The sequence below is a fragment of the Apiospora marii genome (genome assembly GCF_038362585.1).
Source record: "Apiospora marii strain CBS 49790 chromosome Unknown utg000004l_segment0_segment1, whole genome shotgun sequence".
Classification (NCBI taxonomy): Eukaryota; Fungi; Ascomycota; class Sordariomycetes; order Amphisphaeriales; family Apiosporaceae; genus Apiospora; species Apiospora marii.
This window is the reverse complement of record NW_027117376.1, coordinates 1,462,765-1,489,322: the sequence shown is the minus strand read 5'-3', so window position 1 is coordinate 1,489,322 and position 26,558 is coordinate 1,462,765. Positions and strand designations below refer to the sequence as shown.

The following is a 26,558-nucleotide window of genomic DNA, read 5'->3' as shown; positions in this document are numbered from 1 at the left end:
CGTCTCTGCCCAACTGCAGATCCTCTTTGCCTTGGGCTTTTTCCCTGTGGCTTTGAAGCTTGCACCCGAGAACCTGGCACGTCTATTTTCGCCGCGCGCGCCTCACATCAAGGGGTGACAAGCTTCTCGAACACTCCTCCCACGAAAGACAAAGTCCAAGTCCTCCTATGTCATCGTAACCAATTAGAGCCGCCGGACGCACCACTATAGGGTCCCTACGCCCTTTTTGCATTTGCCTGGCTTCCCGGCGAGGTACCTTGCCGGCAACATCCTATGCCAGCCGGCTCTGCAGTGTCTCACTGATGGCCTTTCCTCTCCTTTAACTGGTTTTTAATTCAAAGCGGCCTATGTGACTACATATATCAACCTAAACATGGAATCTGGACCGCCCGAGGCCAAGCGACCTCGTCTCACAGCTGTCGGTCCGTCGCACTGGCAGCATCTTCCTCAACCTCAGCCAACCAATCCTCCTCCACAGCACTCTGCTGGCCCTCATCATCCCCAATTACCTCCACCGCAGTACCAGCCGCCGCCTCCTCACCATCATCCGTTCTCGCGCCCCGGCGAGCTGCCTCCCAACCCGGTGCAAGCCCAGCTTGACGAGCGCCGTCATCATGAGCCAGACCGATTTGCGCCACCTCCAATACAGGAACACCATCGACATCCTCCCTCGCCAGCGCATATCCCGCCACCGTATCACCAGTACTCCAGAGAGCCTCTTGTGAAACCTGACCCTGCCCAAGAAGACATGACCCTCCCCCAGCTGCGTCGCCCGAACTCGACTGGCAATGCGCCAGACGGTCTACCACCTACACCTCACCAGATGCCTCACCCAAATCACCAACAAGACGACCACCGAAGGCCCCCGAGTTTCGATAACGGCCCACAATACCCTCAGTCGCCTGCCATGTACCGGCCGCCTGGAGCTTACACGCCTGCCCCTCCAACGCCGGTCCAGCTTCCTGGCCACTATGAACCTCAGAACCACGGCTATGGACATCACGCGCCGAGCCCAGAGGTGCCATACCCGGCTCCGGTTGCCATTGCGACAGCCAAAAGAAAGGCGCAACGTGCCTCGCAGGTACGCATCCAAGCCACAATGCCTATGCATCCCACTAACAACTCATGCTGTAGGCTTGTGATAGCTGCCGACAACTAAAAGCTAAGTGCGACGAGCTGAAGCCGTGCAAGAATTGCAAGGAGAAAGGTATCCAATGCAATTACCGAGAGCCTCCTGCAAAGCAGTAAGTTTCTAATGCGTAGCCCGGTCAGTGTTGTTACTGTTGTTGACATGATGACAGGCCCGACAAAGTGAGCGCAGACATCTTGGAGATAATGCAAAGCCTCAAGACGCAAATGACTGCGATTGATGAACGCATGTCGAGGATGGACTCCCGAGTGAACAGCAACTTTAAGCGGATGGACAACAAGATCGACAGGGCATTAGCGAACGGAGGTTCACTCGAGAACGTCAAGATGGAATCGGTCGAGGACAATCATGACTTGGCACAGTCGCCTGGAGATCTCGACTCTCAAGACGGGCTGGAGGGTGGCGATGACGAGATTCAATCCGACAGAGAAACGAACGGAGAGCCGGCAATGACCAAGGAAGCCGCCGACCAGGTCTTCCAGCAGGCCAACGAGATCGAGATAGAGCAGGAACCAGAACCGCCTGTTGATCCCGGAAAGCCGTCAATGCCCGCCAACCACACGACTCTGGCCGGATTGCTCCTAAAATGGCCCTCAATCGCAAGATTGGTGGATTCCACTCTGCAAAACGAAAAGATCCAGCACGTCAACGAGTTTCCCATCCGGCAAGAGCAACAACGAGGCTTACTTCGTGTTCATGGCAAGGGCGAAGGAACTGATATGGAAGTCAAAAACGTCCTTAAGGAGCCTCACTACAACGACCTCATGACTGACGTGAACGACATGGATGGACAAGGCTCTGATGCCCCAACGCCACCACCCGGCGAGAACTGGGGACAGTGTGCACCTTTGAACGATCCCAACCTGAGCTTGTATAAGGGTGGCCCCTTGAACGTTGACGGCACTCCAGACTTCGACCATTCCAAGGTTAGGAAGTACGTTCAGAGCTTCAAGGATAACATCCTCTGCATGCACCCGATCATTGTCCCCAAAGAGCTGGATGCCCTCGTCGCAAGGTTTCTGTACAGTCTGCCCAGGGATAAGGAGAAGCAGGCTACCAGTGCACCACCGTCTGCAAAGTTTGTAGGATCCGGCAGTGGACCCAGCGCCGCCATGCCAGAGGCGGGCACAAAACGGAAACGGTCTCCCGCAATGGACGATCCAAATCAGCCAGTGTCGCTTCAGAAAGCAAACCTCCCGTTCCGGAGCATCCACAGTGCTCTTGTGCTCTCTGTGCTTGCCCCTTGGCAAGATCTGTCTGCACAAGGGTAAGCTTCCGGATGTTGTCAATGAGCATGACAACGCCCACACCCAGTCCCCATCTGTACGAAATGGCGTCCCCGTCTCGCCCATCCAGGGATCACAGGGGTCACCACCAGGAGCACCGCCTCATCCTCCTCAGTTGTCTGGTCTCCCATCTCCAAAAGAAAACGAGCGGATGCTGGGCAGCCGCCGCTCTTCGCTTCAGGGGGGTACTTCTATGCCCAAGGGTGCACCCACCCTGAAGCGCAACCTCGACGTGATACCGGGACTGGAGTACTTCGCATTGGCCACTGACATTGTGGGCAGCCATATCGGAGGGGCAAATCTAAAACATGTGTATACCTGGATATTCCTCGGTCTGTACCACGGACAGCTGGGCAGGGTTATGGAGAGTTGGGCCTACATCGCGCTTGCAGGCCGAACGCTCCTAGTTTGTCTGCGCCCGTACGTTTTCCATATCTTCCTGGAGAGAAATGCATACTAACTTCACGTAGGAGCATGTCACGGCTTAGCCGATATGCCACACGCGGCGAGAAGATCGGAAAGATGAGGGATAACCAGCTTGCATTTGCATTCTGGACTTGCCTTCAACTCGAAAGCGACATTCTGGCTGAGCTGCGGGTTCCGCAAACAGGAATTTTGCACTACGAAGAGCAAATGCCTTACCCGAATATTAACCTGGCCCTCCAAGGATACAGCAACGCGATCATGTCGAGCTACTCCGCCCAGCTATATCTTCGAAAACAACTGAACCTGATACATGAACTCTTTTACAACCCGACCGCGAGAAACGACAGAACGACGGAGGAAAAGATAGAATACCTACAAACGTCTTTGGAAAATAGCAGGCACCAGTGGGTGCCCGCAGAATTTACGTTCAGTGATACCGACCCCCCTGCCGGAGATATTCTCTCGGCGCGCCTACGGGCAAAATACTGGGGCTCCCAGAACATCCTCTATCGGCCATTTATCGACGCTATTCTACACCCAGAAAGGTCTTCGGAAGGCCTATTCGCCCCTCACCCGCGCCATTTACCTGATGCTCCCGATACCTCACCCTATCCTCTGCCACCTAACATGACAGTCGAGACATTCCCAAGAGCATTGGCATATGCTGCGCGCGGCATCAATGCTCTCATCGAGAGCACCCGCGCCTTCCACGGGCTAGATTCCAAACATCGCCTCCTGGTGACAAACGTGTTCACCACAGCTCATGCGTAAGTCTTTAGGTTTCTACTCTACGCTAGCAACAATATTAACGAGTTTTCTGTTTTAGGCAATGGGGCAACCTTCTCTGCTTAGCTGCCTGCTACCAGCATGATGTTCTCTCAAGTTTCATCCCGCGCGAATTACTCGCGGAGCTACTATCACGAACCGTCGAGTTTTTCCGGTTGACATCATCGCCATCCAGTCCCCTCCAAGCCGACCTCAACATGTTGGTGGCAATATCCGAGAAACTAGGGCTCACGAGAGAGGAGCTGGATCCAGGCACGAGTTCGAGCTTCTCGAGCATGACAAGCACTGGGCCTCAGCAGATGGCGCCACCCTATGGCGATTACTATTCTCCAGGGACCGGACCGCAGTCAATGCCGCCGCCTCATCCGGTTCAATGAGCCCGGTCCTGTTCCGATGGCATTACGTGTTACGACTCACCGGTACAGGAAGGGGCAGGCACTCGCCCAGATGAGGCGACTGTTCTGCCGCTTTCTGGACCTTGTACAAAACAAAACAAAATGTAGGGTTCGCCCACAAGACGCTTGGTATATATTCTCAGCAGGACATGACAGACCATTGAAGTTGGTATAACACGGAATTGTTTTTCTCAAATTTACTCTTCGCATTTGGAGACCATTATTCATTGGCGGCGTTGGTCGAGGAAGTGTTTTTTCATTTACAACAGGCTTTCTGATTAGAGATGGGCAGCGTGCATGCATCCCGCTTACTAGAGCGTGGACAAGTACTTACACATGGCATTGGTGCATTTTACTGGCAATACCCCGCGAGGAGGATTTGACGCCATTCATTTGATTCGGGTTGTTGGTTGCAAGCGAGTTGGTATGGCCTTGAATCGAACTTGACCCATATAGGGGTGTCGAAGACTCTGGAATTCATGGCGCAAGCCAGTCAAGGAGGGAGGGAAATTTTATATCTGGGCTCAGCCGCGAGGGGGTTCACGGATGCATGCGGCTCGATGCATTGGAGATGGGAAGGGAATTGGGTGGGAGCAGTGTCCACTCTACGGATGGGCACTATGGAATTTTGGATACGGTGGTAGGCACACACAGCCGAGTGGCAGGCAGCTTTGATGCTGTTGCAAACAGGGGAAGAGGTGTGTGTATGTGTGTGTGTGTGTGTTGACTGGTTGCTAAGGAGTCATAATGTGTGGACATGGACTTTCCCAGGCTCTGGGAGAAAGTGAGCACGAGTCAGCCAGTGGTTACTGTTAGTGAGTCTGAAAGACATTCAACACACGAGTGTACATAGTAAAACATATGTCTTCCTCCATGCGAGAGGTCCTAGTGCGGTGGTAATCAGAGAAAGAGGGGCCAGTCAGTTATCAGTGTCTCAGCATCCGGACCGAGACATGGTGAAGTGTGCGTTGTCAACGGTGCGTGCGTGCATGTGTCTTTGTCCACTACATAAGTAGTATAGTATAGTGTAGTATAGTCTAGTCTAGTATAGTATACCTAATGCCAGGGTCGTATAGGTCTTAAGCCCCTAGTGAGACGGAGATAGAGAGCTAGCTATACCTCGTCGCCAAGAAAAGGCGGAAGATGATGGCTGCGGAGAGACGAGATGAATCTTGCTGTTTCAGATGGTGTATGTCGTCTTGACAATGGCAGAATCAAGGGGTCCTGCCAGCCTGCCCTTTTTGCCCATTGACTCAAGCCATGGCCGGATTTCCTTTTTGGGCGGAAGCAAGCTTGGTTGCCTGCAGTGGAAGCAGGAAGCTCTCTGTTCCAGCCCCGCAACCCCCCATCCACCATCCCAGCCTCAGCTTGACTTTGCCCCGCAGTCGAATGCGTGGTGTGCATGTGGCATGTGTTGCGTGAGCTTGGGAGAATGTTCCGTTCAATTTCGATTTAAATGTTCTCTCCGGTTCAGGCAAGCAGTTCATCCAAAGTACCGGTACCTCCAACCCAGCTCTGGTACATTTAATACATCGGAGTTTAGACATCCAGTCCATCATTGATGCACCAAATAGCTGGATTGATCATTGCATGTGGCAGCTGCCGCTGATCTGGAGAAACGCCCTCAGCCAAGTTTAAATTACCTTACCTAAGATCAATGTACACGGCATCCATTTGCGGATGCACGCCCAGGCACTCATTTGTTCGATTCATCCACCACTGAAACAAACGTCACAGAGTTTTTCTTCCTTGTATGAGCAAGAAATAGAGAGAGAAGGAGCCAAGGAAAGATGCTTGCCTAGCGGCCGAGGTTGCGTCTGTCTTCTCCAGAAATAATCTGTTGTTGAGACAGGGCCAGGGCCAGACACAGTCCAGACCGACCGACCGCATCAGCAAGGGTTGCGCCTAACCTCCGCGTCTGTGTGTCCGCCGCGCCGCCCACCCACACCCCCTTGTATCATTGAAGATAGCCGCCGCCGCCGCCCACGCGCAACCGCCCGCTCGCCCGCGCGCGCCCGCCTGGCAGCCATGTCGACCACCACGCCGTCTTCTGCTTCTTCGTCCGCACTGATACCGCAGGCCCTCTGGGACCTGCAGATCCCCGTCTACATCACGCACGCCACGGCCCCCAACGCCCCCTTCGTGGCGGCCGTGCCGCGCTTCGGCTACCTGGCGCTGCTGCTGCCGCGCCTCGCCGCCTACTTCGGCCTGCCCTGCTCCAGCTTCCACTACGAGGACGTGCTGCTGCGCAACCTCGCCGCCGGGCTGCTCGTCGACCTCTACCAGCCCACCCTGCCCTGGCGCCTCACCGTCGGGGCGGGCGAGAGCTGGGATATCGGGGATACTTTTCTCAACAGCGCCAAAGAGGTTCGTTATGTCTTGTCTTGTATTGTCTAGCAGTCCATGCACGTGTGAACATAAGTGAAATCGAAGGAGACGAGAGAGAAGTTGCTAAAATGGGATGTGTATGTTACGTATCTATCTAGGCCGACTTTGTGCGGAATGGCAATGCGCAACAGATCATGTCCCTCTCCAAGGAGAACACGACGGCGCTCTGGAATTCCGTCAAGGACAGTACGTTGAAATTGCCCCCATCTCATGTCCTATAGCGATGACTTCTCTCCCCCGCTGCTTATGATCGATCATGTTGCCGATATGCTACTGACTTGGCTTCCCTGTTCAGACGATTACACCGCATTCAACAAAGTGAACACGCGCCTCCTGGACGCGTCACGGGGTCTGAAGAACGTGCCAATTCGCCTGTACATTCCGCAGTCTCCCGATAGCAGCACGATCCCCGAGAACAACACCATGGGAGCGGGCTCGTTCAAGGTCGTGCAGTCGCTCGTCTCGCCACGTGCCAACGAACGTAAGTTTGATGCCCCCCTTCCCCTGAGTGCAAACCCGCCCTTTAAAGATGTGCATTGTATTGACTAGACTCGAATAGGGGCACCTCAAATGCTGGGAGTCGCCCTCCGAACGCTCCTGCCGAAGCTGTTCCCCAGCAGTCGGGACCCCGTGCTGGCCAACGTGATCCTCCATGGCGCGCACGTGCCGTTCACGGCGCCGCTCGAGGAGTTGATGCGGGAGGCGGCCTACCCGGATGGTTGGCTCTGCTTCGTCGTTGTGCCGCTTGATGCGTAGAAGGGGATTGCGATCAGTTCTTCTTCTCACCATCTATAGTCCTGCAGTCTCGCCTTTCTCACCATACGGAAACTCGCAAGACTGGCGGCGCCATGATACATGTTAGGGACTTGGAGTCTTTCAGGGGCTGGATAGGGGCGATACGAAATTGGGGGCCATTGAGGAAACCCTTACGGATCATCGCAACACACGAAAGGGCCGTTTAGATGCCCATAGGAGCATCGTCACATTGCCTCAGGCGATGACAGTTCAAGACAACAAGAGTTGTATACACCATTGTGGCAAGGGGTGGCCACAGGATAGGGGGACTGAGCGTATCCGGCCTTGGTCCCAAGGAAGTCCGTTTTCTGGTTCGATCTGCGCAGTGAAGTGGACATTGGCTGGGCATGCCTGCGGAGATCATACGAGGATTGCAGAATCTAGTTCCTTCTTCATGCCTGCTTGGCGGAAACAATGCCGATGCTGCTGCTGCTGCTTCCCGATACCCGTCTACGCATCGGCAATATCGATATCTATCCCACTCAACCCCCCCTTCACGGTTTCATATTGATAGATCGGCGGCGGACTTCAATAGAGTTCACATGTGATGTGATTACTGACAAAGTTCTTTTGGTCTTTCGGCTAAATGGTTATGAATTATTGTATGTTACACGGTGCACCAGGACGGCTATGTTCCGGGGTCATTCTGGTGGCGGCATTGATGCTGTTACTATTGTCCCCGAACAGAGGATCCATCAGTGTCTGTCTGCCCACGTAGAATGTTTCTCTCCCACATCCGAACAGCAGATGGAGGGATGGATGTCAGTTTCCGGGACTACTGGAACTACATACAGGACCACACACCCTTACCACGAAAACCGCCAACGCGGTTCAACGATACACACACATGTCGTTGGGTATCAGCCAAGAAGATATATCGAAAAGAAAGCCAGAATTCAGATGCTTCAAAAGGTTCTTGCTAACCGGTCATCTCATTCGTGGGCGCGGGCGTGATGTCCACTTAGGTTCCAACGCGAACTTCCTGCCAGGAAGAAACGGCCCACAATGACAAGTGTTCCTGTCCTATGAGAGGCATATCGCTGAAGAAAGAGCCCGTTTAGATCCCGGGCGCAGGAGGCCATGGATGCCTTGGACGTCGCCTGCGCATTCGGACCTCTTCTCCTGGATTCGTGGTGGGGTGGTTGGTTCGACTTGCTGCGCATGTGTGTATGTGTTCTGGTCGCATACTAGCACCTCGACGCCTGTTCATCAAGAGAAAAATCAGGCAAGGCATGCTGATGCGGTGATAATAACCCGTGTGTTGTGATACCAGTGCGTCTCCGCCGGAACCGACTGGTGGGGAGAAATGACTCAACGCCAACACCAACGACAACGATGGTGTATAAACAATCATCTGGTTGGATGTGACATGAAACCCCGAGGTTTCTCGGGAGTTTCCATTTGACCACGACACTCCGGGTGTGGTGTGGCGTGTAAGCTGAACAGGCCGCGGTTACATCTTAAGCAGTGCGATATTGATAGTACATGTATATGACACTGCTGCTGACTGTACTCGTTCGGGAGATGCAGACCGCCGGCCCAGCCATCCGACGAAATTCACCTTACCCACGAACTACTTACTGCACTTGCTTTTTTTTTCTGTCTTCAAGCATTCATGCGACGGGACGAGCCGCAACGTCGCAAATTAATTAGGTGTTGTTGTCTGTCGTGAGGGAGCACAAGCCGTCACAAAGTGACATAGATCGTGCAATTCCGAGATAAAGTGTCACCGCACCTTCGCCCAGATTGGTGGTGGCGGGTTCTCATAAAGCGAGAGGACGAAAATAAAGATCCTTTTTTGCCCAATAGAACGCACCCAAAACGCTCAAAGGGGCGGTATGGTGATAATGAAGCTGGAGGGGAGTTTCCTGCTTGTAGGGAGTGAAGGGGGAGCTGGGCTGCCATTCGTCTTGGTTAAAACGGGGCGGCGTAAGTGAGGCGGACAAGGCAGATAGATACTGCAGTACCCGTACATACGCTTACCAGACCAGGGGGGCTTGTAGTATTCCCGGGGTACATCCTTAATAAACAAACTGACAGATGCAGCTGACCCATGCCCCGGTTGTCTTGGGTAGCAGACGCCCTCTGCAGAGGGAGGTATCTGTAGAAGAGTGGGCTGCATATATATGGTCCAGGCTGCGAGAAGAGGAAGTGTGTGTGTCTCTGTTGGCTCGCTTGTCCGAAAACAACGATATATATATGATAGATGGCCAAGCTGCTCTTCGAAACCACTGAATCAGTCTCCGCTGGTTCTCTTGCTGGATCTATCCACGGGCGATTCTGACGGGAGTGAACATGTCAAGTCCTGTGGTTAACAAGTACTGGATTCCCCGACACGACATCCACAAGAAGGTGATCACCCAGGAGTTGCAGTATTATCTGGGGCCAGATGCGACCGTCAGGACATACACCCGAGATGTACGCTGATCACTTGTCGATCTTCACGGCCCGTTTCCGCTTGCTAACACAAATCCAGGGAGAAGATGGGTTCCTCATCACGACAGCAGGCAACTGTTTGACAGATGTAAGCCTTTCTCCCCAATCATTGTCTCTTGCGTGCGCATCTTCATTGACGTCTTGCACACAAAGGAACAAATCGACGACATTTGTATCAAGTCGCGAGAGATCTGGGAGAAACAGGCTGCCGCCAAGTTGGACCCGGACAAACCGCTGAAGCGACCGTTGCACCAGCCCGTCCTGATATCGCAGACTCCCGCCGAAGGGTCCAAATGGAGAACCGGCGACCGAAAGACTCACGATTCGCAGAAGCCCTACACCGACAGACGGAGGGGTGAGGGACCTCGCAGATAAAGGCGCATATGGAGACGGAAACACCGCCCTATCATGAGGGCGGACAGAGACAGCGCCTCAAGCCACTCGATAGGTTGCGAGACATGGCGCCCTGCCCGAGCAGAAGAAGTGTCGGGGATTTGTCGAGGCCGGTGACACCTCCTCGAGTGTGCAAATTGCGAACGGAATTTGACCGTCCAGCGACGAGCTGCCATCTGGCAGTGCTGATACCCTGGTGGATACCTCGAAAGATGCGACGAGGTTAATGGCTGGATTGCACAAGCGCTGGACTCTCTGCAAAGGACTGGCAACTAAGCGGTTTTGGGGTGACACCTATTCCTCATTGGGCTTGCAGGGCATAGTTATCGATATTTTCCCTTGTCTGGCAAATTCGTAAATCCTCAATTGGACTCGATGCTCCGAAAACGGACATATTTGATTAGGGAAACGCAGATTAAGCCAAGATTCTGACCTGATTGTCCTTGCATGTCCAGCAAGGCAGCCCAAATACTGACCTGATCCGCGCGGAAGAGGTACCATTGATGCGCCCGTAGAGAAGTAAACTCCCACTGGCTCCTGGTCACCATGCATCGGTAACAATCACAGGCCAAGGATAAGCTTGCGGGTCCGTGAACTGCGATCGACATTGGGGAATGAACTCCATGGTAACTGTGTCCGCCTAGAATCATGCGTCTGTGACCGTGGCAGCCAGAGCCCCGGATATGTTCCCGAGTTCTTGCTTGGCGGATGAGGACCAGCAGTCGTGCCAGCGACAGTGCATAATCAAGATAATTCCCACCCCCAAAACCGTCACATCATCCGAGTGATCAAATAGATACGGTTCTTTTGTTACCATGGTGAAATGGAACCCAGTGGACGTTGAGATATGCGCAGGGTTGGTGAACTTCTGCGATGAGATGTATGGGCTGCTTCTCAGCCTAAGGATAGGCATGCTTCGGGCAGCGATGCCACCAATACATCCATAACAGTGGTGTGAAGCAAGGCTCACCGATAGCATGAGGCATGTAAGCCCCTGTGCCTGCATATAACATCTCAGAAGGATGCCTCATACGCTGCGAGATCCAATTCCTCGGCTTTCCATAAGACAAGAGCTTGGACGCCGACACTCCAACAACTAGGGCCTGGAGCTTTTCTGGATGGCTTTTGGACTGACGTGACATAGCCAATCACGTGGAGCCACTGGCCGACATCTGTCTGTTCGCAGTTGAGGCTTTGAAGAAGGAGCTTGACGTCCAGGTGCACTTTCACGTGACTGTCCTGGGGATACGAATGCTCTAGAGTGAGGGTCCCAGTAGTGGTTGAGTATGAGGTGATGCTTCTGATACGTCAGTAAAGGTGGTCGGACCAGTCAACCGCGTGGGTTGTTGTAATGGGAGGCTGCTGTGTAAACCAAAGCGAAACCGAGATCTACTTACCAGCCTAGGAATCTGACCTTGTCTCGAAGTTCATGTCGTGGCAGCTGTGAGAGGAGGCATCTTCGTGAAGGTACAGGGCCATACGACATGATTGAGGTGATTGCTTATCACAATCTGGAATCGGCGACTCTCCCTGATGAATCGTGGGTGGCTCCGGATAGGGGTGTCGGCGAGCCTACACACAAGAAGTGCAACTAGTTCTCAATCCACACATAAGCTATGGCATCCATTCCAAGCCAAAGATATAAGGATGCCTGTGTTAGATAAGCATCACGACCATGCTTAAGTAGGTAGGTTCCTTTGAACGTTCTCATGACTTGGTCACTGGCCTGGTAAGTTGGTTCGGGAAAACGCCGGATGGATTGGAAAGAGGTACATAGTCTGCTGATACCTTTTGGTTGGAGTCTAAAAACAGCGCCGATGCACTTTCCCCAGAGGTATCCTTCACCCATGGCTAATTCAGACAGCTCTTAAACCAGAAAAAAAAAATCCCTTTTTGCTACATTCCCCCAGAATAATATACTTCAACATTTATGGAAAGAAAGTAATTTGTGAATTGTTCTAAATAGCCTCTACCCTTTCGTTTTCTCAAAGGCAACTGCGTGCACATACGGGTATCAGTGCTTAAGTCTGGCATATGCCTACTACGTACAGGAGCAATTGATCGATAAGGCTGATAAGAAAACGCTCTTAGTCAGCTGGCCCCTCTGGTCACGCAGCTGTCCGATAAGGCCGCGACTAAGCTTGGCACCTGCTGTTGCATCATACCGAAACCACTGCGAATCTGGAGCGCCAGGCTTCTATTCTTTGACCCTCGATCGCAAAGATTGACTAGCTAATTTGCGCGCGCCCATTACGAACCCTCGATCCCATCCTCCGGAATCCTGTAGCCTAATTTTCCTATCTCAACACAGCGACCTTCATTTGCACTTTGATTCAGGCGCGATATTGCCTCGTCGATTGTACCCCGCCATCGTCATCGTGTCACTCAACCCTCAGTTGCGCCTCAAGTCGAAGCAAACGATAGCCGGGCCACCGAATCGGTCATTCTGCCGATAGCCCGATATACATCCCTCGTCATCTCTCCCGTGTTCGCCTCATCAAAACCATCACAATGTCGGGCGTATGGGGCTGGTTTGGTGGTGGAGCGGCCCAGAAGAAGAAGGACAGTCCCAAGAATGCCATCCTCGGCCTACGACAGCAGCTCGACATGCTGCAGAAGCGCGAGAAGCACCTGATGACACAGATGGACGACCAAGATGCCATTGCCCGGAAAAATGTGAACACAAATAAGAACGGTGGGTGGTCTAGTTGCTTATCTGTTCCGGGCAAGCAGGTACTGATACTACTGTCAAAACAGCGGCAAAGGCTGCCTTGAAGCGGAAGAAGGCGCACGAGAACAGCCTCGACCAAACGATAGCGCAGATCGGCACGTTAGAGCAACAAATCAACGCCATCGAGTCGGCCAATATCAACAGAGAGACCCTTGCAGCGATGCAGAAGGCTGGCGAGGCCATGAAACAAATCCATGGCAAGCTCACGCCAGAGAAGGTGGACGAGACTATGTGCGTCATGACTACTTCCATTCACTTGCCTCTTGGTCGTCTTATTAACTGTGCTATTCAGGGAGGAGATCCGAGTACAGAACGACCTCAGCAAAGAAATCGTCGACGCTATCACCGGAAACCAGATCGGAGATCCTATCGACGACGAGGAGCTGGAGGCTGAGCTGGAGAACATGCAACAAGAGCAACTGGATGAGCAGATGCTCAAGTCTGGAACAGTGCCCGTTGCAGATGAAATTCACAGGATGCCCAATGCACCAAAGAGTAAGATACCAGAATACCCGGTTCTGGAGAACATGGCTAATCCAATCTCTGCAGCCGAGAAGAAGGCACCAGTCGAGGACGACGAGGAAGAGGAGCTCAGGAAGTTGCAGGCCGAGATGGCGATGTAGGCGCTTCCTCACTGTGCACTCTCGCTCTTTAAGTGTGGACCAAGACATAGAATGGTCGGTTAAGGAAGTCAGACGTCGATACATGAGGATGGCATGTGAATACCATGGCGGTTATCTGACCCAAGCACGTTTCTTGGCGGCTGTCAGGGCTTGTACATGGGCTGCTAGGTGTCTTGGGAACCGAGCCCGCCGCTTAGCCCTATCTTTTCGTTGCTTTGGTCTTATTTGGTTTTCACCGGGGCGTAGGAGTTCGTGCATACGCCTGTTTGCAGAAGCAGTTCTGAGACTTCTTGTGATCTACGGAGGGTTATTGTCTAGGTTAGACGTTAGGTTAGGCCACCTGGGCTCACCGACAAATCATTGCTTAGTAAACTAGTCACCCGAGGAGGTGGTTGGGGGCGCCATAGTCCGATACTCTCCCCTCCATCTGCTAGATGATCTTGATTTGAGAGATCCGGCTCCAAAATGAACAGTGAAGAAGGCGTTACACCGCTTCCTCTGCCTCGAGAGTGGAGTCTTGGCTTGTATCATTCTCGAGACAAACCTTCGTAAGTCAAGGAATGCCAAGATGGTCCATGTATGCTCAAGACAAATGCAACGGCCATAACACATCAAATAAGAAAAAAAGATCACGTGGGAAGCAAAAACAAATTGTAGTTGCCGGGAGTGAACCTGAAATAGATTATAGATTTTCTGACAACGGTAGATTCTTTATTTCTAAATGCCATTGAGGACTATGCAAGTTACTATCGACGTCATCCCGTAATGTCTGCCTAGTATGTTTTATTTTATATTTGAAGGAGAGAAACAGCATAGCGTTCAGGCAAATTATCGAAGGTGACTATACCATTCTCATGAGGAAATGAGGTCTGTGTTAGCGTTTATGCGGGATAGCCGGGCCCTCAAAGTCCCTTATATCTCCTAAAAACCCAAACACTCTTGGCCAGGGCGCTAGTAAGAAAGGATGAGTTTGCTATAAATCAATAGACAGGCCATTAGCAAGTGTGCATATGGAACACAGTAAGTGCTAAGAAGAGCCGGTGACTTCGTCCATGTCTTTCGGTGAAAGACGACTTTTCGGGGCGTAAGGTAAGACAAGACAGGCAGCTCAAGACGGCAGCGGCGCTTCTGAGTTACCACAGCAGAATGACTCGTCTTCAAGAGGTATCCTGGAGGGTCGAGGGGTATTTGTAAGGCAAGCCATAGTTGTGTTACATTGCCAACGTAAACAACTCTCACAAAATTCCAGGGATGGGATGGGTTTGAAAAGCAATGTTCCCTGTTGTGGCATCAATATGTGATCGCCCCAATGGACCTGGAGCGAGGCACTTAGAATCCTCGAGGCCCTATGGGCGGAGTGCCTACAGACGACCCCTCTGGTAATCTTGGTCGATCGTTACCACCGGACACGTGCCGGACTCCACGATCCGGGCGGCTTATTACTGTGAGAATGGCCCGAGTGCTGGACCTTTGTGTGTTGTGCTTTGTGGCGAGTGCCCATAATACCATAAGCTATGTGTGTTGGCAGTTTCGACCGTATTAATCCATTAACAGTTCAAAGCCGTACATTTATTATTAGGGCGTTTTGAATTTCTGTACATGTCCCAATTAACCTGGTATTAATGCATCCGACATATGATAATTTCAGTATGAACAGCTTGATACTGGTATATGACATGGAAAGGTTTTGCAATACAACCTGGCGTCGACCATCTCGAGAATGGCTAGCGTCAAGCGTCTGGGCCAAATAGCTGCCCTACTACGAGATTGTTAGGCAGTTCAATTTGAGCTTCCAGGGCCCGGTCTTTCCCGCCGCTGCCCGGCCCACATGGGCATTCGCAGCAAGCAGTCAGGCATTGGGTGGCTGGCAATTCAAGGTTGCAAGGATAAGGATTGTTTCCGTCAAGCGAAGGAAACAAACTCGACCACGTAGCAGTCGTCAATCACAAGCAAAACAACCTCTCTTGTTGCGTCTTTTTCCTCGACATCTAATGTACTCTGTCGATCTCCAAGGGTCGGCTAGCGGTACGTTTCCGGCACAGTCCGGGCCAATCCACTGTGCGCGCATGACTGTAGTTCCTGCCATGTTCTTCTTCGGCTTGCCTTTATGCGCATTGGCGGTTGCGGCCTCACCCGGAAGCGCCCAATTCAGGAACCAATTGGCCTGGATTACTACTCCTGGCGAAAGCTCGTCGCTATGCGCATACAGTATACTAGGTCACTATCTCTCTTGAAACAAGACGGAGGGCAGATTGAGGCCCAATTATCCCCCCAACTTTTGGTTGCGTGGTTCGTCTCTTTACTCGTCCAAGTGAGTCTGTCCCTCCCTCTCGGAGGGGCAGGTAGAGGCAAGAGGGGTCGCTATCCAAACGAACTGCATGATTAGCCAGCATAACCCTCAATCAACGACCATTTCGTCCAACCGATCACTGTCAGCCCTCCATTCGCAACGCTTCGATGCGCGTGGGGCCCAGGCAGGGACCCATATTGTTTGGATCGGATGGCAGGGCTTACACACAGTCTACGTCTACCTACCGCAGAAAGAATTGGGCCGCTATTCCCAAGCTGCATTGCTTGTCTCTCGTCAGTGCCGTCTGGGAAAGCATGTATGTACCATACGGCGCTTGCCCCCCGTTGCGTTTCGTTTGCGACGTGGCGCCAGTCCTGCCCATCCCGGCCAATAATTCCCGCGCACGATAGTGATCACAAGAACTCCCACCTCGCGGAAACTTGACTTGGCCCAAGCCATGGGGCATCAGCGACGCTGCAAGGGTAGCTGATCTTGTTTACGTAGAAGAGATCGGACTGGGTGGAGCAAGCACGCAAGTATAGTCTCGACCAAAGCCGGCAACCAGATCCCAACCGCCGCTCACTCATGCTTTGTGTCATACCTTACAGATGGGAACCCTACCTTAACTGGAGAGGTACTGTGATACTTATTTTCTCCATATTGCCCAGTGATTTTCCAGTCAATCGGAATCTTTTCTTTATACAACTTTCCACGAGTCTCCAAGCGATCCATTGGCTGGAGTGACGTGCCCATATCTTTTCGTGTACGTCTGATTGTCAGGCAAACATACTTTTTTTTCTCCCTACTGCAACCGTCCCACGCGGCCACAACCTTGATACCCATATCGTGAGACCATCCCACACTCGGGGGGACCAATAGCCGTGCCAGACTACTGCACCCGTCCGCACGCCTAATCAGTCATCTTGCATATGGCGAAGAAGAATAAGAACAACGGCCGGAGCGCTTCTCAAGATCTGTCTTGGGAGGAAGAGCCAGCAGCGGTCCAGGACCAACAGGTCGAAGATCAGACAGTATGAACAGCCCAGAAGGCATCACCTATTGTCCCGCGCGGGTCGACCCCTACTCACACGTACAGGTCGCCGACTTCACCAAAGTCCAGTTCCTGGAGATCAACAACTCAGATGACGAGGCCGAGGATGGTAAGTCGCCGCCTAATAAATAAGAAAAGAAAAGCGGCTCTTCTGCAAGAGAAACGTGGCCGTACATGCTAACTCCCGTTATAGCCAAGGAGGCAGAGGCCACAGAGGGGCCTGTAGAGCCTCAGGCGGAGCCCGAGTCAGAAATACCACAGACGCCTTCGAAAAAGAGCAAAAAGAGTAAGAAGGGGAAGAAGGACAAGGCGCCTTCCGAACCCACTTCCCCGGCGCCTGTGGAAACCCCCATGTCCCCCCATGTCTCCTCTTTCGCCGAAATCTGGGGTAGAGGCCGATCCCGAAGAGGATTGGCCAGAAGACCCCAAGAAGAAGCGGAAAGCGAAGCAAAAGTCCAAGAAAAAGGCCGAAAAGGAAAAGGCCGAGAAGGACAAGGGTAAGGGAACCAAAGAGGCGCCTCAAGAAGCGACGTCCAGTAGATCAGTAAAGGAGGAGACACCAAGTGCCGCCCCGCCAGTTGTTGCGGCAGCGGCAGCGGCACCAGCAGCAGACGTGGCAGCTCCTCCACCGTCAACAGAAGAGGGGACTCCCCAAACGGAAACCCCGGAGACGAAAGAAGCGGAGTCAGAAGCTTCCCCGGAACAACCAGCCGCGCCAGCTGAGGCTGAAGCGGCGGCTGCGGCTGAGCCGGAAACGAAAGTCGAGCCCGCGGCTGAGGCAGAAAGTGCGGATGCGCCAGCTCCCGCTGAAGCAGCACCAGAAGCTCAGGAGGAAACAAAACCGGCAGAAGAGTCTGCTGCGCCTGCTCCGGAAACGAAGGAGGAGGAAACGGCGGCTAAAGCTGAAGATTCACCAGCTGAAGCCCCAACAGAAGCCTCAGCGCCCGAACCCCAACCTGATGCTGCAGACAACGCGGCAGAGGCTCAAGATCCACCTGCCGCTGAGGTTACGAGCGAGAGCGCGCCAGCAGAAGCTGCAGCGGAGGCGCCAGCTGAGCCAGCCGCTGAGCCCACCGAGACGCCAGAGTCAACAGCCGCCGGTGCCGCGGCAGTCCCCGCTGAAGATATCCCCGCAGAAGCAACCACAGAATCACCATCTTCGGTAGAAGATGCCCCCACAGAAACAGCCCCAGCAAAGGAAGCCCCTCAGGAAGCAGCACCTGCAGAGGAAACCGCTCCTGAAACATCAGCAGCGACTGAGCCTGTAGAACAAGATGCTAGTACCACTCCGGAAGCTGATGAGTCATCAGAAAAGCCGGCTGCGGAGGATGCACCTGCGAAAGAGGCTGAGGTTGTAGAGGAGGCTGCCAAGGACCCCGCCGAGGAGCCGGCAGCTGAGGCTAAGGAGGAGCTCAAGGAGGAGACCAAGGATGATGTCAAAGACTCCACCGCGGATGAAGCAGCTCCTTCCGAACCCCCGGTTGACTCGGGCAAAGCAGTAGAGGAAGTCGCCAAAGAACCTGAGACCTCATCCCAAGAACCCGAACCCGCTCAGGACGACGTCAAGGCGGAAGAAACTGCACCCGAGCAAGTAGCACCGGAAACCACGGAAGCCGTGGAACCGGCCAAAGAACCCGAAGAGGCCGCTCCCGCACCGACTGTCGAAGAACCGAAGGTCGAAGAATCAACGCCAGCCGAGGAAGCAACAAAGGAGGTCGCTTCTGAGGACACGACAGCACCTTCTGATGCTCAACCTGCTGATGCTAAACCTTCTGATGATGCCGCCGACGCCCCTGCTTCGACTGATGAGCCCGTCGAGGCTGCTGCAGCCCCGGCCGAGGCCAAGGAAGAGGCAATGTCGGACGTAGCTGCGAAGCCGGACGAGGAAGAACCAGCCGCAGCAGTCGACCCGAGCCCAGCTCCCGAGATCAAGGAAAGCGAGCCTGCAACAGCTGTTGAGGAGAGCAGTAGCAGCAAGGATGGTCCCGCCGGCGATGACAAGGTTGAAAAGGCGGCTCCGGTCGACCCAACGCCTGCTCCTGAGCCAGTCAAAGAGGACAAGGCTGCCGAAGAGAGTGCACCAGCTGCTGCTGACGAATCGACGCCAGAGGCCCCGGCTGAAGAAAAGGCTCCTGAAGCTCAGCAGGAAGAGACGCCAGCTGAAAGTGCTCCCGAGCCCGAGAAGGCTGTCGCAGACTCCACAAGTCCGGTCGAGGAACCCGCTCCCCAGCCTGCTAGTGAGAGCGTTGCTGCTGAACAGCCATCAGCTGATGAGGCGCCCACAGTCGACGAAAAGCCTGCTGTTGAGGATGCCCCTGCTGTCCAAGAGCCTGCTGCTGAACCTGCTGCTGAGCCTGCGGCTGAGCCCGTCGCCGAGAAGCCTGCTGCTAAGCCCGTCGTCGAACCCGTCGCCGAAGAGCCTGTGGCGCCTGTTGCTCCTGTGACCGAGGAGTCTGCAAAAGAGCCTGCTAAAGAGCCTGTTGCTAAGACTTCTGAGGAACCTGCCACTGAGCCTGTCGCAGAATCTACTCCTGAGCCTGCCGCTGAACCTACTCCTGAGCCCGCCGCTGAGCCTGCTGCTGAGCCCGCCGCTGAGCCTGCTGCCGAACCTGTCGCCGAGGAGTCTGTTGCCCCTGTTGCCGAGGAGTCTGCCAAAGAGCCTGCCGCTAAGACTTCTGAAGAGCCAGCTGCTGCTGAGCCGGTTACTGAGCCTACTACCGAGCCTGTTCCCGAGCCTGTTGCTGAGCCAGTGACCGAAGAGCCCGCTGCCTCCGTTGCCGAAGAGCCTGCCGCCACTGTTGTCGAAGAACCTGCTGCTTCTGTTGCTGCTGCTACCGAGGAGCCCGCTTCCGTCGAAGAGCCAGCAGCCGATGTAGCCAAAGCTGAAGAAGCCGCGCCTGCGGAAACTAAAGCCGAGGAACCTGTGGCCGAAGAGAAGCCTTCTGCGGAGGACTCGCCCGCTAAGGAAGAGGCACTGGCGGCCGAGGATAAGCCAGTTGCCGAAGATACCCCGGCTGATAAGGATTCCGCCGCTGCTGACGAACCTGCCGCCAGTGAGGCTCCTGTGGAAGAGCCTTCCTCTGACAAAGATGCCGCCGTTGTCGAGGAACCCACTGTAGAAAAGCCTGCCGTCGAGGAGCCTGCCGTTAAGGAAGCTGTTGCAGAGGACGCGGTTCCTGAAGACTCATCTGCCCCAGATGTTACTCCTGCAGAGCCGCCTGCTCCAGAAGCACCTGCTGAGGAGGTGCCCGCTGCCAAGGAGGCCGAGATTGCTCCCGCTGCCGAAGAGACTCCCATTGCCGAGGAGGTTCCTGCTGTCAAGGAGCCAGCTGTCGAGGAGGCTCCCGCCGCTCCTCCTGCTGCAGATGAGGTTGCTGCAGAAAAGGCCCCCGCCGTTGCTGAGGAACCCATTGTTGAGGAGCCCGCTATCAAGGAAGCAGTTGCGGAGGCACCAGCTTCGGAGACACCTGGTCCAGATACTACTGCTACGGATGTACCCCCAGCGGCGGAACCTGCCGAAGAGACACCCGCTGCCGAAGCTGCCGCTACAGAAGCGCCTGCTGCTGAGGCCACCCCCGCGGTCGAAGAAAAGCCTGCCAAAACCACAGAAAGCCCCGAGACCAAGGAGGTTCCTTCAGTGCCTGTCGAGGCTTCAGGAGACGCTGCAGACCCCACTGAGCAGAAACCTGCGGAGACTGAAGATTCCTCAGCACCTGCGGAAACCGTCGTGGATACTCCAGCTGAGACCAGCGACGTGAAGCCGAGCCAAGAACCTGAGGCAGCCCCTGAGACTACTGCCGAGTCGAAAGACGCCGAGACAAAGGAGGCTCCAGAAGCAACAGAGACGGCGCTTGCTGCTGAGGCCGCACCCGCAGAGTCAAGCGAGAGCGGTGAAACCAAGCCGACAGAGGAAGAGGCTGCACCTGCTGAAGCCGAAGCCCCTGTCGCCGAAGCTACCCCCGAGGAGCCCCAGGTTGCTACTGAAGAAGCCAAAGAGGAAGCTCCCAAGGAAGCTGCAACTGAAGCAGCTAAACCTGAGGTGGTTACTGAAGCCCCTGAAGAGGTAAGCAATATTTCCATGACGATTCCCGGACTTTCCTTCCGTATCACGTTTTACTGATCCGCTTCTTAGGCCAAGGGTGTAGCCGCAGCTGATAGTCAACCGGCCGAAGAGAATGCCCCGGCCACGGAAGCTGTACCAGCACCAATAGAAGAGGCCGACGTAGCTAAGGAGGCTTTTCCTGCTGCCGAAGAGCCGGCTGCTCCAGAGGAACCTGCCGCTTCTGAAGAGCCTGCTAACGCTGCCGCTGAGGAGCCTGTTCCGGCCCCTGCCGAAGAGCCTGTTTCGGTCCCTGCGGAGGAAACTGTTCCGGCTCCTGTTGAAGAACCTGCTCCTGTCGAAAAGCCGTCAGCAGCCCCTGCAGAGGAGCCAGCAGCTGTGACCGAGGAGGCTGCCGCTCCAGTTACCGAAGAGCCTACTCCCGCCGAGGAACCCGCCGCATCTGAAGCGCCTGCTGCGGTCGAAGAGCCCAGTGCTCCTGCTCCCGAAGAGGCTGCTCCTACTGAGGAGCCTGCCGCTTCTACCGAAGACGTTGCTGCTCCTGTTACGGAGGAGCCTGCTGCCGTTGTTACCGAAGAGCCGGTAGCTCCCGCCCCGGAGGAGCCGGCTGCTGCTGAAGAACCTGTCGCAGAGAAGGAGCCGCTTACTGCCGAAGAGCCTGCTGCTGCTGTTGTTGTCGAAGAAGCTGCTCCTGCTGAGGCTGCTCCTGCTGAGGCTACTCCTGTTGAGGAACCTGCCCCAGCTGCTACCGAGGAGCCCGCTCCCGCTGCTACCGAAGAAGCAGCTGTTCCTGCTGCTGAAGAAACTGCCGCCGAGGAACCTCCCGCACCAGAGGAAGCACCAGCGCCTAAGGAGGCTGAAGTAGTGGAGGAGCCTGCTGCCGAGTCTGTCGAGCCTAAGGAAGCTATTGTGACAGGGGAGGCTGTTGCCCCAGCCGAGGAGCCTGCCGCGCCCGAGGAGTCCGTTGCCACAGAAGAGCCTGCTGCACCTGAGGAACCTCCTGCGCCCAAGGAAGCCGATCCAGTAGAAGAGACTGCCGCCGCTGCCGTCGAGGAACCTGCTGCTCCTGTTGTTGAGGAAACTGCCGCTGAGGAGCCTCCAGCACCAAAAGAGGCTGCTGTCGAGGAGCCTGCCGCAGCAGAAGACGCTCCGGCACCTAAGGAAGCTGAAGTGGTAGAGGCGCCTGCTGCCGCTGAAGAACCTGCTGCCGCTGAAGAACCTGCTGCCGCTGAAGAACCTGCCGCAGTAGAGGAAGTTCCAGCGCCCAAGGAGACCGAGGTGGTAGAAGAGGCTGTTGCCGCTGTCGTCGAGGAACCTGCTGCTCCTGCTGCTCCTGCTGCCGATGAACCACCCGCTGAAGAGGTTCCCGCACCAAAGGAGGTTGTCGAAGAACCTGCTGTGGTAGAGGAGCCTGCAGCCGAGCATGCAGCCGAGCCTGAGCCAGCCCAGGAAGCAGAGGCTCCCGCAGTTGCCGAGGCGGAGACTACCAGAGAAGCCATAGTTGTTGGTGCAACCGAGGCATCACCTGCCGAGGAGCCCGCGAAGACAGCTGAGCCTGTAGTCGAGAAGGTAAAAGAGGAGGAAGAGAGCAAAGACACAGTCGGTCCCATCCCTGAGTCGAAGACTAGGGATCTGAAAGGTGAGTCCCCTCCCCCGAGTAGCCCTTTAGCCACCCCTGGTGCACTGGCTCTTGATATTGGTGGGAGCAGCCCTGAGATTGGTTTAGAGGAGGAAATCACCCCGGAAGATAGAGTAGTTCAGGAGGAAGGTATTGGAAATGCTGTTGAAGCCCAGGAGGATACAAAGCCGGAGGAGATTGCCGTGGCTGCCGAGCCCCCGACCAGCGTGGTCGCTGAAGAGACTGTTCCCGCCGCCGCCGCCGCCGCCGCCGATCCATCTGCACCCTCGTCCGATGACGTCAAGGAAGCTCAGCCGGAGGAGCCTCTTTCTGGCGCCCAGAAAGGTGGTTTGGCCGCCCTTGGGGTCGGATCCGTGGCTGCGGCTATCGCCAGGTATAACCGAGCCAGCCGCCCTAAGTCAAAGTCCAAGGCGGAACCAACCGCTGCTAAGCGGTCGCTGCCTCCTATCGTTGAGTCTGAGGCCGAACCTGTGAAAGACAAGCTTGCGCCGCCCGCCGAACAGGAACAAGCCTCCAAGCCTGAGCAAGCTGCCGCTGCACCCGAGGTTGAGCGCCAGAATGTCGTCGAAAAGGAACCTGTCACGGCATCCGCAGCCGAAGTGGCAGAGGTCCAAAATCGAGCAGCTCAGGAGGCCGAGGCTGAACCGATCGCAAAGGGGCCTGCTGTCATCGAGCGACCTGTCGCCGCTGATGAGTCCGTCGCCGTTCAAGAACCTGTTGCAGCAGCAGAGCCTCCTGTGTCCAGCGAGCCTGCTGTTGTCGAAAAGCCTGCCACGATCGAAGAGCCTGCCCCGGTAGAAGAACCTGTTTCAACTCAAGAGCCTGACGCCGATGAACCCGCTGCCACCAAAGAGCTTGCTACGGTCGAGGAGCCTGTCACGGTGGAGGCTGTCCCAGCTGAGGTATCTGCTCCGGCGGATGTGCCTGCTACCGCCGAGGCTACCGAAGAGCCTGTTGCCGAAGAGAAGCCAGCTGTTGCCGAAGAGCCTATTGTCGTTGAAGAGCCTGCCCCAGTTGAAGAGCCTGCCCCAGTTGAAGAGCCTACTCCGGTTGTCGAGCCTACTGTCACTGCAGTCGAAAAACCCATTCCTATCGAAGAACCCGTTGCATCAGATGAGCGTGTTGCAGTCAAAGAGCATATCTCGGTCGCACAGCCTACCGTCGTCGACGTCGAAAAGCCTGCTGCCGCTGAAGAGGCCGAAGCACCACAGGTCAAGGAAGAGCAGCAAGCTACACGCGATATCCCAGATGAGGTTGACAACTCAGACCTCATTGCTGGAGGTGCAGCTGGCTTAGCCGGGGTCGCTGCCGCCGGTGGTGCTGCGCTTTCTCACAAGCCTTCGATAACCAGTATCAAGTCGCTTCGACACCAATCTTCGCGGAGCTCTCTCCGGCATCAGTCATCCAAGAGCACACTTCGCCAACAGTCTTCAAGGAATCTTCTTCGCACCGTTGCGCATCAAAACTCACGACAAGCTTTGCGCGATTCTGTATATAGCACAGAGGGCGATCGTGGACCTTCGGGTGAAAGCTCAGCAGGGCCATCGGACTATGACTATGGCAGACCTTCATGGCCTTCCAAGGACCATCTGCGGCGGAGCTTACGAAGAGACAAGCTCTCCACCGAGAGTGCTTTCGAGAAAGCCCGACGTGACTTCATTAGTGAGTTGACCCAGGAATCGCAGCCTCATCGGGTGTGTCCATGCGAATTGCCATTATTAGAGCGGTTTACTAACTTTGAACAGAATCACGCAGCCAGGACAAACGTAGAGTCTACCAGTCCAACTTCGGATCCTTTTGGCACTCCAACAGAGGTCGACTTGTCAACAGCACATCCGCAGATGAATAAGTCCGATCCGTCTTCTTTACTGGACGCGCGAGCAGAAACCCCGGTAGTGGTCCTTCCAGATCTATCGGACCCCAAAGCAAAGGCATTGGGTCGTGCACGAAGTTTAAGAAGGCAACACAGGAAGAGGACCAAAAGGGCAGAGGAGGAAGTGGCTGCCGCAGTAGTTATATATGCCGCGGCGCGGGAACTGAGCCCGCGTCGGGACACCGACGAGCCGGGTAGTTCCCGTATCGCGACAGCACTGCACCACCACCAGTCTATAGCGTCTGACGAGAGTGTCACGGCACCCGGGGTGGCAGGGAATCACACCGTTGATTTTTCAAACGTTTCGGTGCCTGTTACTGACCTCCTCTCCACAGACGATGAAGGCAAGTCCCCTCACAGCAGTGACCGTCGCAGCTCCCGCCGCCACAGCCACCGCTCTTCCCGTTCGTCGGAGAGCAAGAGCGGCGAGAGCGGCGGCACTCAGCATCGCCACAGGCATAGCCGGTCTGGTAGCGATGGCGCTCCTCCGGAGTCTGAGCTGGTCGCCCAGCGCAGCACTCGGAAGAGACAGGACAGCGGTGTTTCGTTTGAGAACACCCGGGATCACCACTCTAGCAGAGATCATGCCAGCAGGGATCACACTACCAGAGATCGCACTAGCAAAGACTACTCCAGCAGAGACCACTCAAGCAAAGACCACTCCAGGAGAAAGGAGCGAACCCCTGAGGAGCAGGAGGCGCATGAGAAGCGTAAAGAGGAGCATGAGAAGCGAAAGGAGGAGCGGCGAGCTAGGGAAGCCGCCGCTCAGCGGGCTGCTGAAGAACAAACCGACCATGAAAGAAGCCGGGACGAACGGCGGAGCAGAAAGGAGCGAACCCCCGAAGAGCAAGAAGCCCACGAGCGACGCAAAAACGAGCGCCGCGCCAAGGAGAGGAGCAACAGGGAGCGAGATGCGAAGACCAACGACCCGGAAGCTCCCACGAGCGACCGGACCCATTCTCATCGCAGCTCGAGGAGACACAGTCACTCACACAGCCACTCCTCGAAGTCTGACCGCCCGCCAACCAGGGAAGATGCCGGCGCTGTTCCGGCCACTCCCCCCAGAAGAGTTTCTTCAGCAGATTAACAGGGGAGAGCAACGTGACGCCGCCCGCGGTCTCGCGTTCTGTCGACCCGGCGCCTCTTTCGCGCTCTTCGAAGGACTCGCCCCGCTCGGAACATTCAAAGCGGTCGAGCATGCCACCACGCGACAGCGCTCCGCCCAAGACGGACGGGGTTTCCCGTTCGAGATCCCATCGGCACCGTGAGCCTTCCTCGGGTTCGCCCCGGAGGCACCACCACCGCCGGTCCTCGCCGCCTGAAGAAGCTGCGGCAGCGCCGCCGCCACCACCCCCCGAGGACTCGCGGCCGACGCATGAAGAGCGACATCGGAGACGCGAGGCACCGCCACCGCAAGAGGACTCGCGGCCACCGCCGCCGCAAGAGGAGCGGCATCGGCGGCGCGAGGAACGCCTGAGGCACAGAGAGTCCGAGGCGAAGAAGAAGCAGGCCCCTGCGGGCGGCATCCGGGGTGTTTTCAAGAAGATTTTCGCTTGAGGGAGGACTAGTGGGCAGATTGGACTTGTGTCGGAATGACGAGGGGGGATACAAGGTTGAGGTGGATGGATACTGTTTATGATACTGGATGAAGCTTATGGAGGAACGGAAAGGACATGGAGGACGGCGATGTCTTGTACGAATTTTATGTCAGATTATTATGAGATCATGTAAACAATTTGCGGCTCTGATGGAATTGAAGAGTGTTCTGATTTGACTGGAATGGCTAAAGCGGTGGTGCTTCACTTGCGATATGCGTGCTCTTCGCCTTCTCTGCTGCCCCGGGCACAACCATGTCCATTTTTGGGTGTCTACAAATTCGTGTAAAATGAAGTCTCATTGTTAAAGTGTGCTTAGGTGTTGCCTTCACGTTGCGTGTGAGTGAGTGCCAGGCCTTTGTTGTGTATGATAATTCATTCGCAGTTTTACGTCATAGTCCAGTGTATGGCCTTGTCACGGTTTCCCTGTGATTAAGCCCCCCTTTGTAGAGTCAGCATCGATCCTTGATAACAATAATGAACCGTCGGACACAAATCATAACAATGAGACTATGCGAACAAGACGTTGTTCGGATCTATAAATTAGGAACGCCTGTTTGCTGTCACCCCTGTCTGAAACCCAAAAACCAAAAGCACATCGACTCTGCTTCACTCGGACACCTCCAAAGACTCTCGAAGAC

The 26,558-nt window shown here is 55.0% G+C and overlaps 8 protein-coding genes across 8 annotated transcripts; 4 read left to right on the top strand and 4 right to left on the bottom strand.

Moving 5' to 3' along the window:
• Nucleotides 1-373: 373 nt before the first annotated feature.
• Nucleotides 374-4,025, top strand: PG985_007420 (uncharacterized protein; the record flags this gene model as incomplete). Its single annotated transcript, XM_066827188.1, has 6 exons — nt 374-1,081; nt 1,135-1,244; nt 1,302-2,373; nt 2,465-2,856; nt 2,907-3,629; nt 3,689-4,025. 6 exons carry the CDS (start codon nt 374-376, stop codon nt 4,023-4,025), a joined length of 3,342 nt encoding a protein of 1,113 aa, XP_066684863.1.
• A 2,046-nt stretch (nt 4,026-6,071) lies between these two features.
• Nucleotides 6,072-7,187, top strand: PG985_007419 (autophagy protein 5; the record flags this gene model as incomplete). The annotated part of the gene is made up of 4 exons (XM_066827187.1): nt 6,072-6,410; nt 6,530-6,617; nt 6,727-6,912; nt 6,991-7,187. 4 exons carry the CDS (start codon nt 6,072-6,074, stop codon nt 7,185-7,187), a joined length of 810 nt encoding a protein of 269 aa, XP_066684862.1.
• A 2,334-nt stretch (nt 7,188-9,521) lies between these two features.
• On the top strand, nt 9,522-10,037 carry PG985_007418 (uncharacterized protein; the record flags this gene model as incomplete). The annotated part of the gene is made up of 3 exons (XM_066827186.1): nt 9,522-9,644; nt 9,703-9,750; nt 9,816-10,037. 3 exons carry the CDS (start codon nt 9,522-9,524, stop codon nt 10,035-10,037), a joined length of 393 nt encoding a protein of 130 aa, XP_066684861.1.
• A 1,032-nt stretch (nt 10,038-11,069) lies between these two features.
• PG985_007417 (uncharacterized protein) lies at nt 11,070-11,541 on the bottom strand (the record flags this gene model as incomplete). The annotated part of the gene is made up of 2 exons (XM_066827185.1): nt 11,070-11,352; nt 11,453-11,541. 2 exons carry the CDS (start codon nt 11,539-11,541, stop codon nt 11,070-11,072), a joined length of 372 nt encoding a protein of 123 aa, XP_066684860.1.
• A 1,025-nt stretch (nt 11,542-12,566) lies between these two features.
• PG985_007416 (Snf7-domain-containing protein) lies at nt 12,567-13,409 on the top strand (the record flags this gene model as incomplete). Its single annotated transcript, XM_066827184.1, has 3 exons — nt 12,567-12,750; nt 12,813-13,017; nt 13,079-13,409. 3 exons carry the CDS (start codon nt 12,567-12,569, stop codon nt 13,407-13,409), a joined length of 720 nt encoding a protein of 239 aa, XP_066684859.1.
• Nucleotides 13,410-18,889: 5,480 nt separating this feature from the next.
• PG985_007415 (uncharacterized protein) lies at nt 18,890-20,830 on the bottom strand (the record flags this gene model as incomplete). Its single annotated transcript, XM_066827183.1, has 1 exon — nt 18,890-20,830. One exon carries the CDS (start codon nt 20,828-20,830, stop codon nt 18,890-18,892), a length of 1,941 nt encoding a protein of 646 aa, XP_066684858.1.
• A 78-nt stretch (nt 20,831-20,908) lies between these two features.
• PG985_007414 (uncharacterized protein) lies at nt 20,909-22,309 on the bottom strand (the record flags this gene model as incomplete). The annotated part of the gene is made up of 1 exon (XM_066827182.1): nt 20,909-22,309. One exon carries the CDS (start codon nt 22,307-22,309, stop codon nt 20,909-20,911), a length of 1,401 nt encoding a protein of 466 aa, XP_066684857.1.
• Nucleotides 22,310-24,617: 2,308 nt separating this feature from the next.
• On the bottom strand, nt 24,618-25,848 carry PG985_007413 (uncharacterized protein; the record flags this gene model as incomplete). Its single annotated transcript, XM_066827181.1, has 3 exons — nt 24,618-24,949; nt 25,004-25,291; nt 25,338-25,848. The coding sequence occupies 3 exons, from the start codon at nt 25,846-25,848 to the stop codon at nt 24,618-24,620; spliced, it is 1,131 nt and encodes a 376-aa protein (XP_066684856.1).
• Between the last annotated feature and the right edge of the window lie 710 nt (nt 25,849-26,558).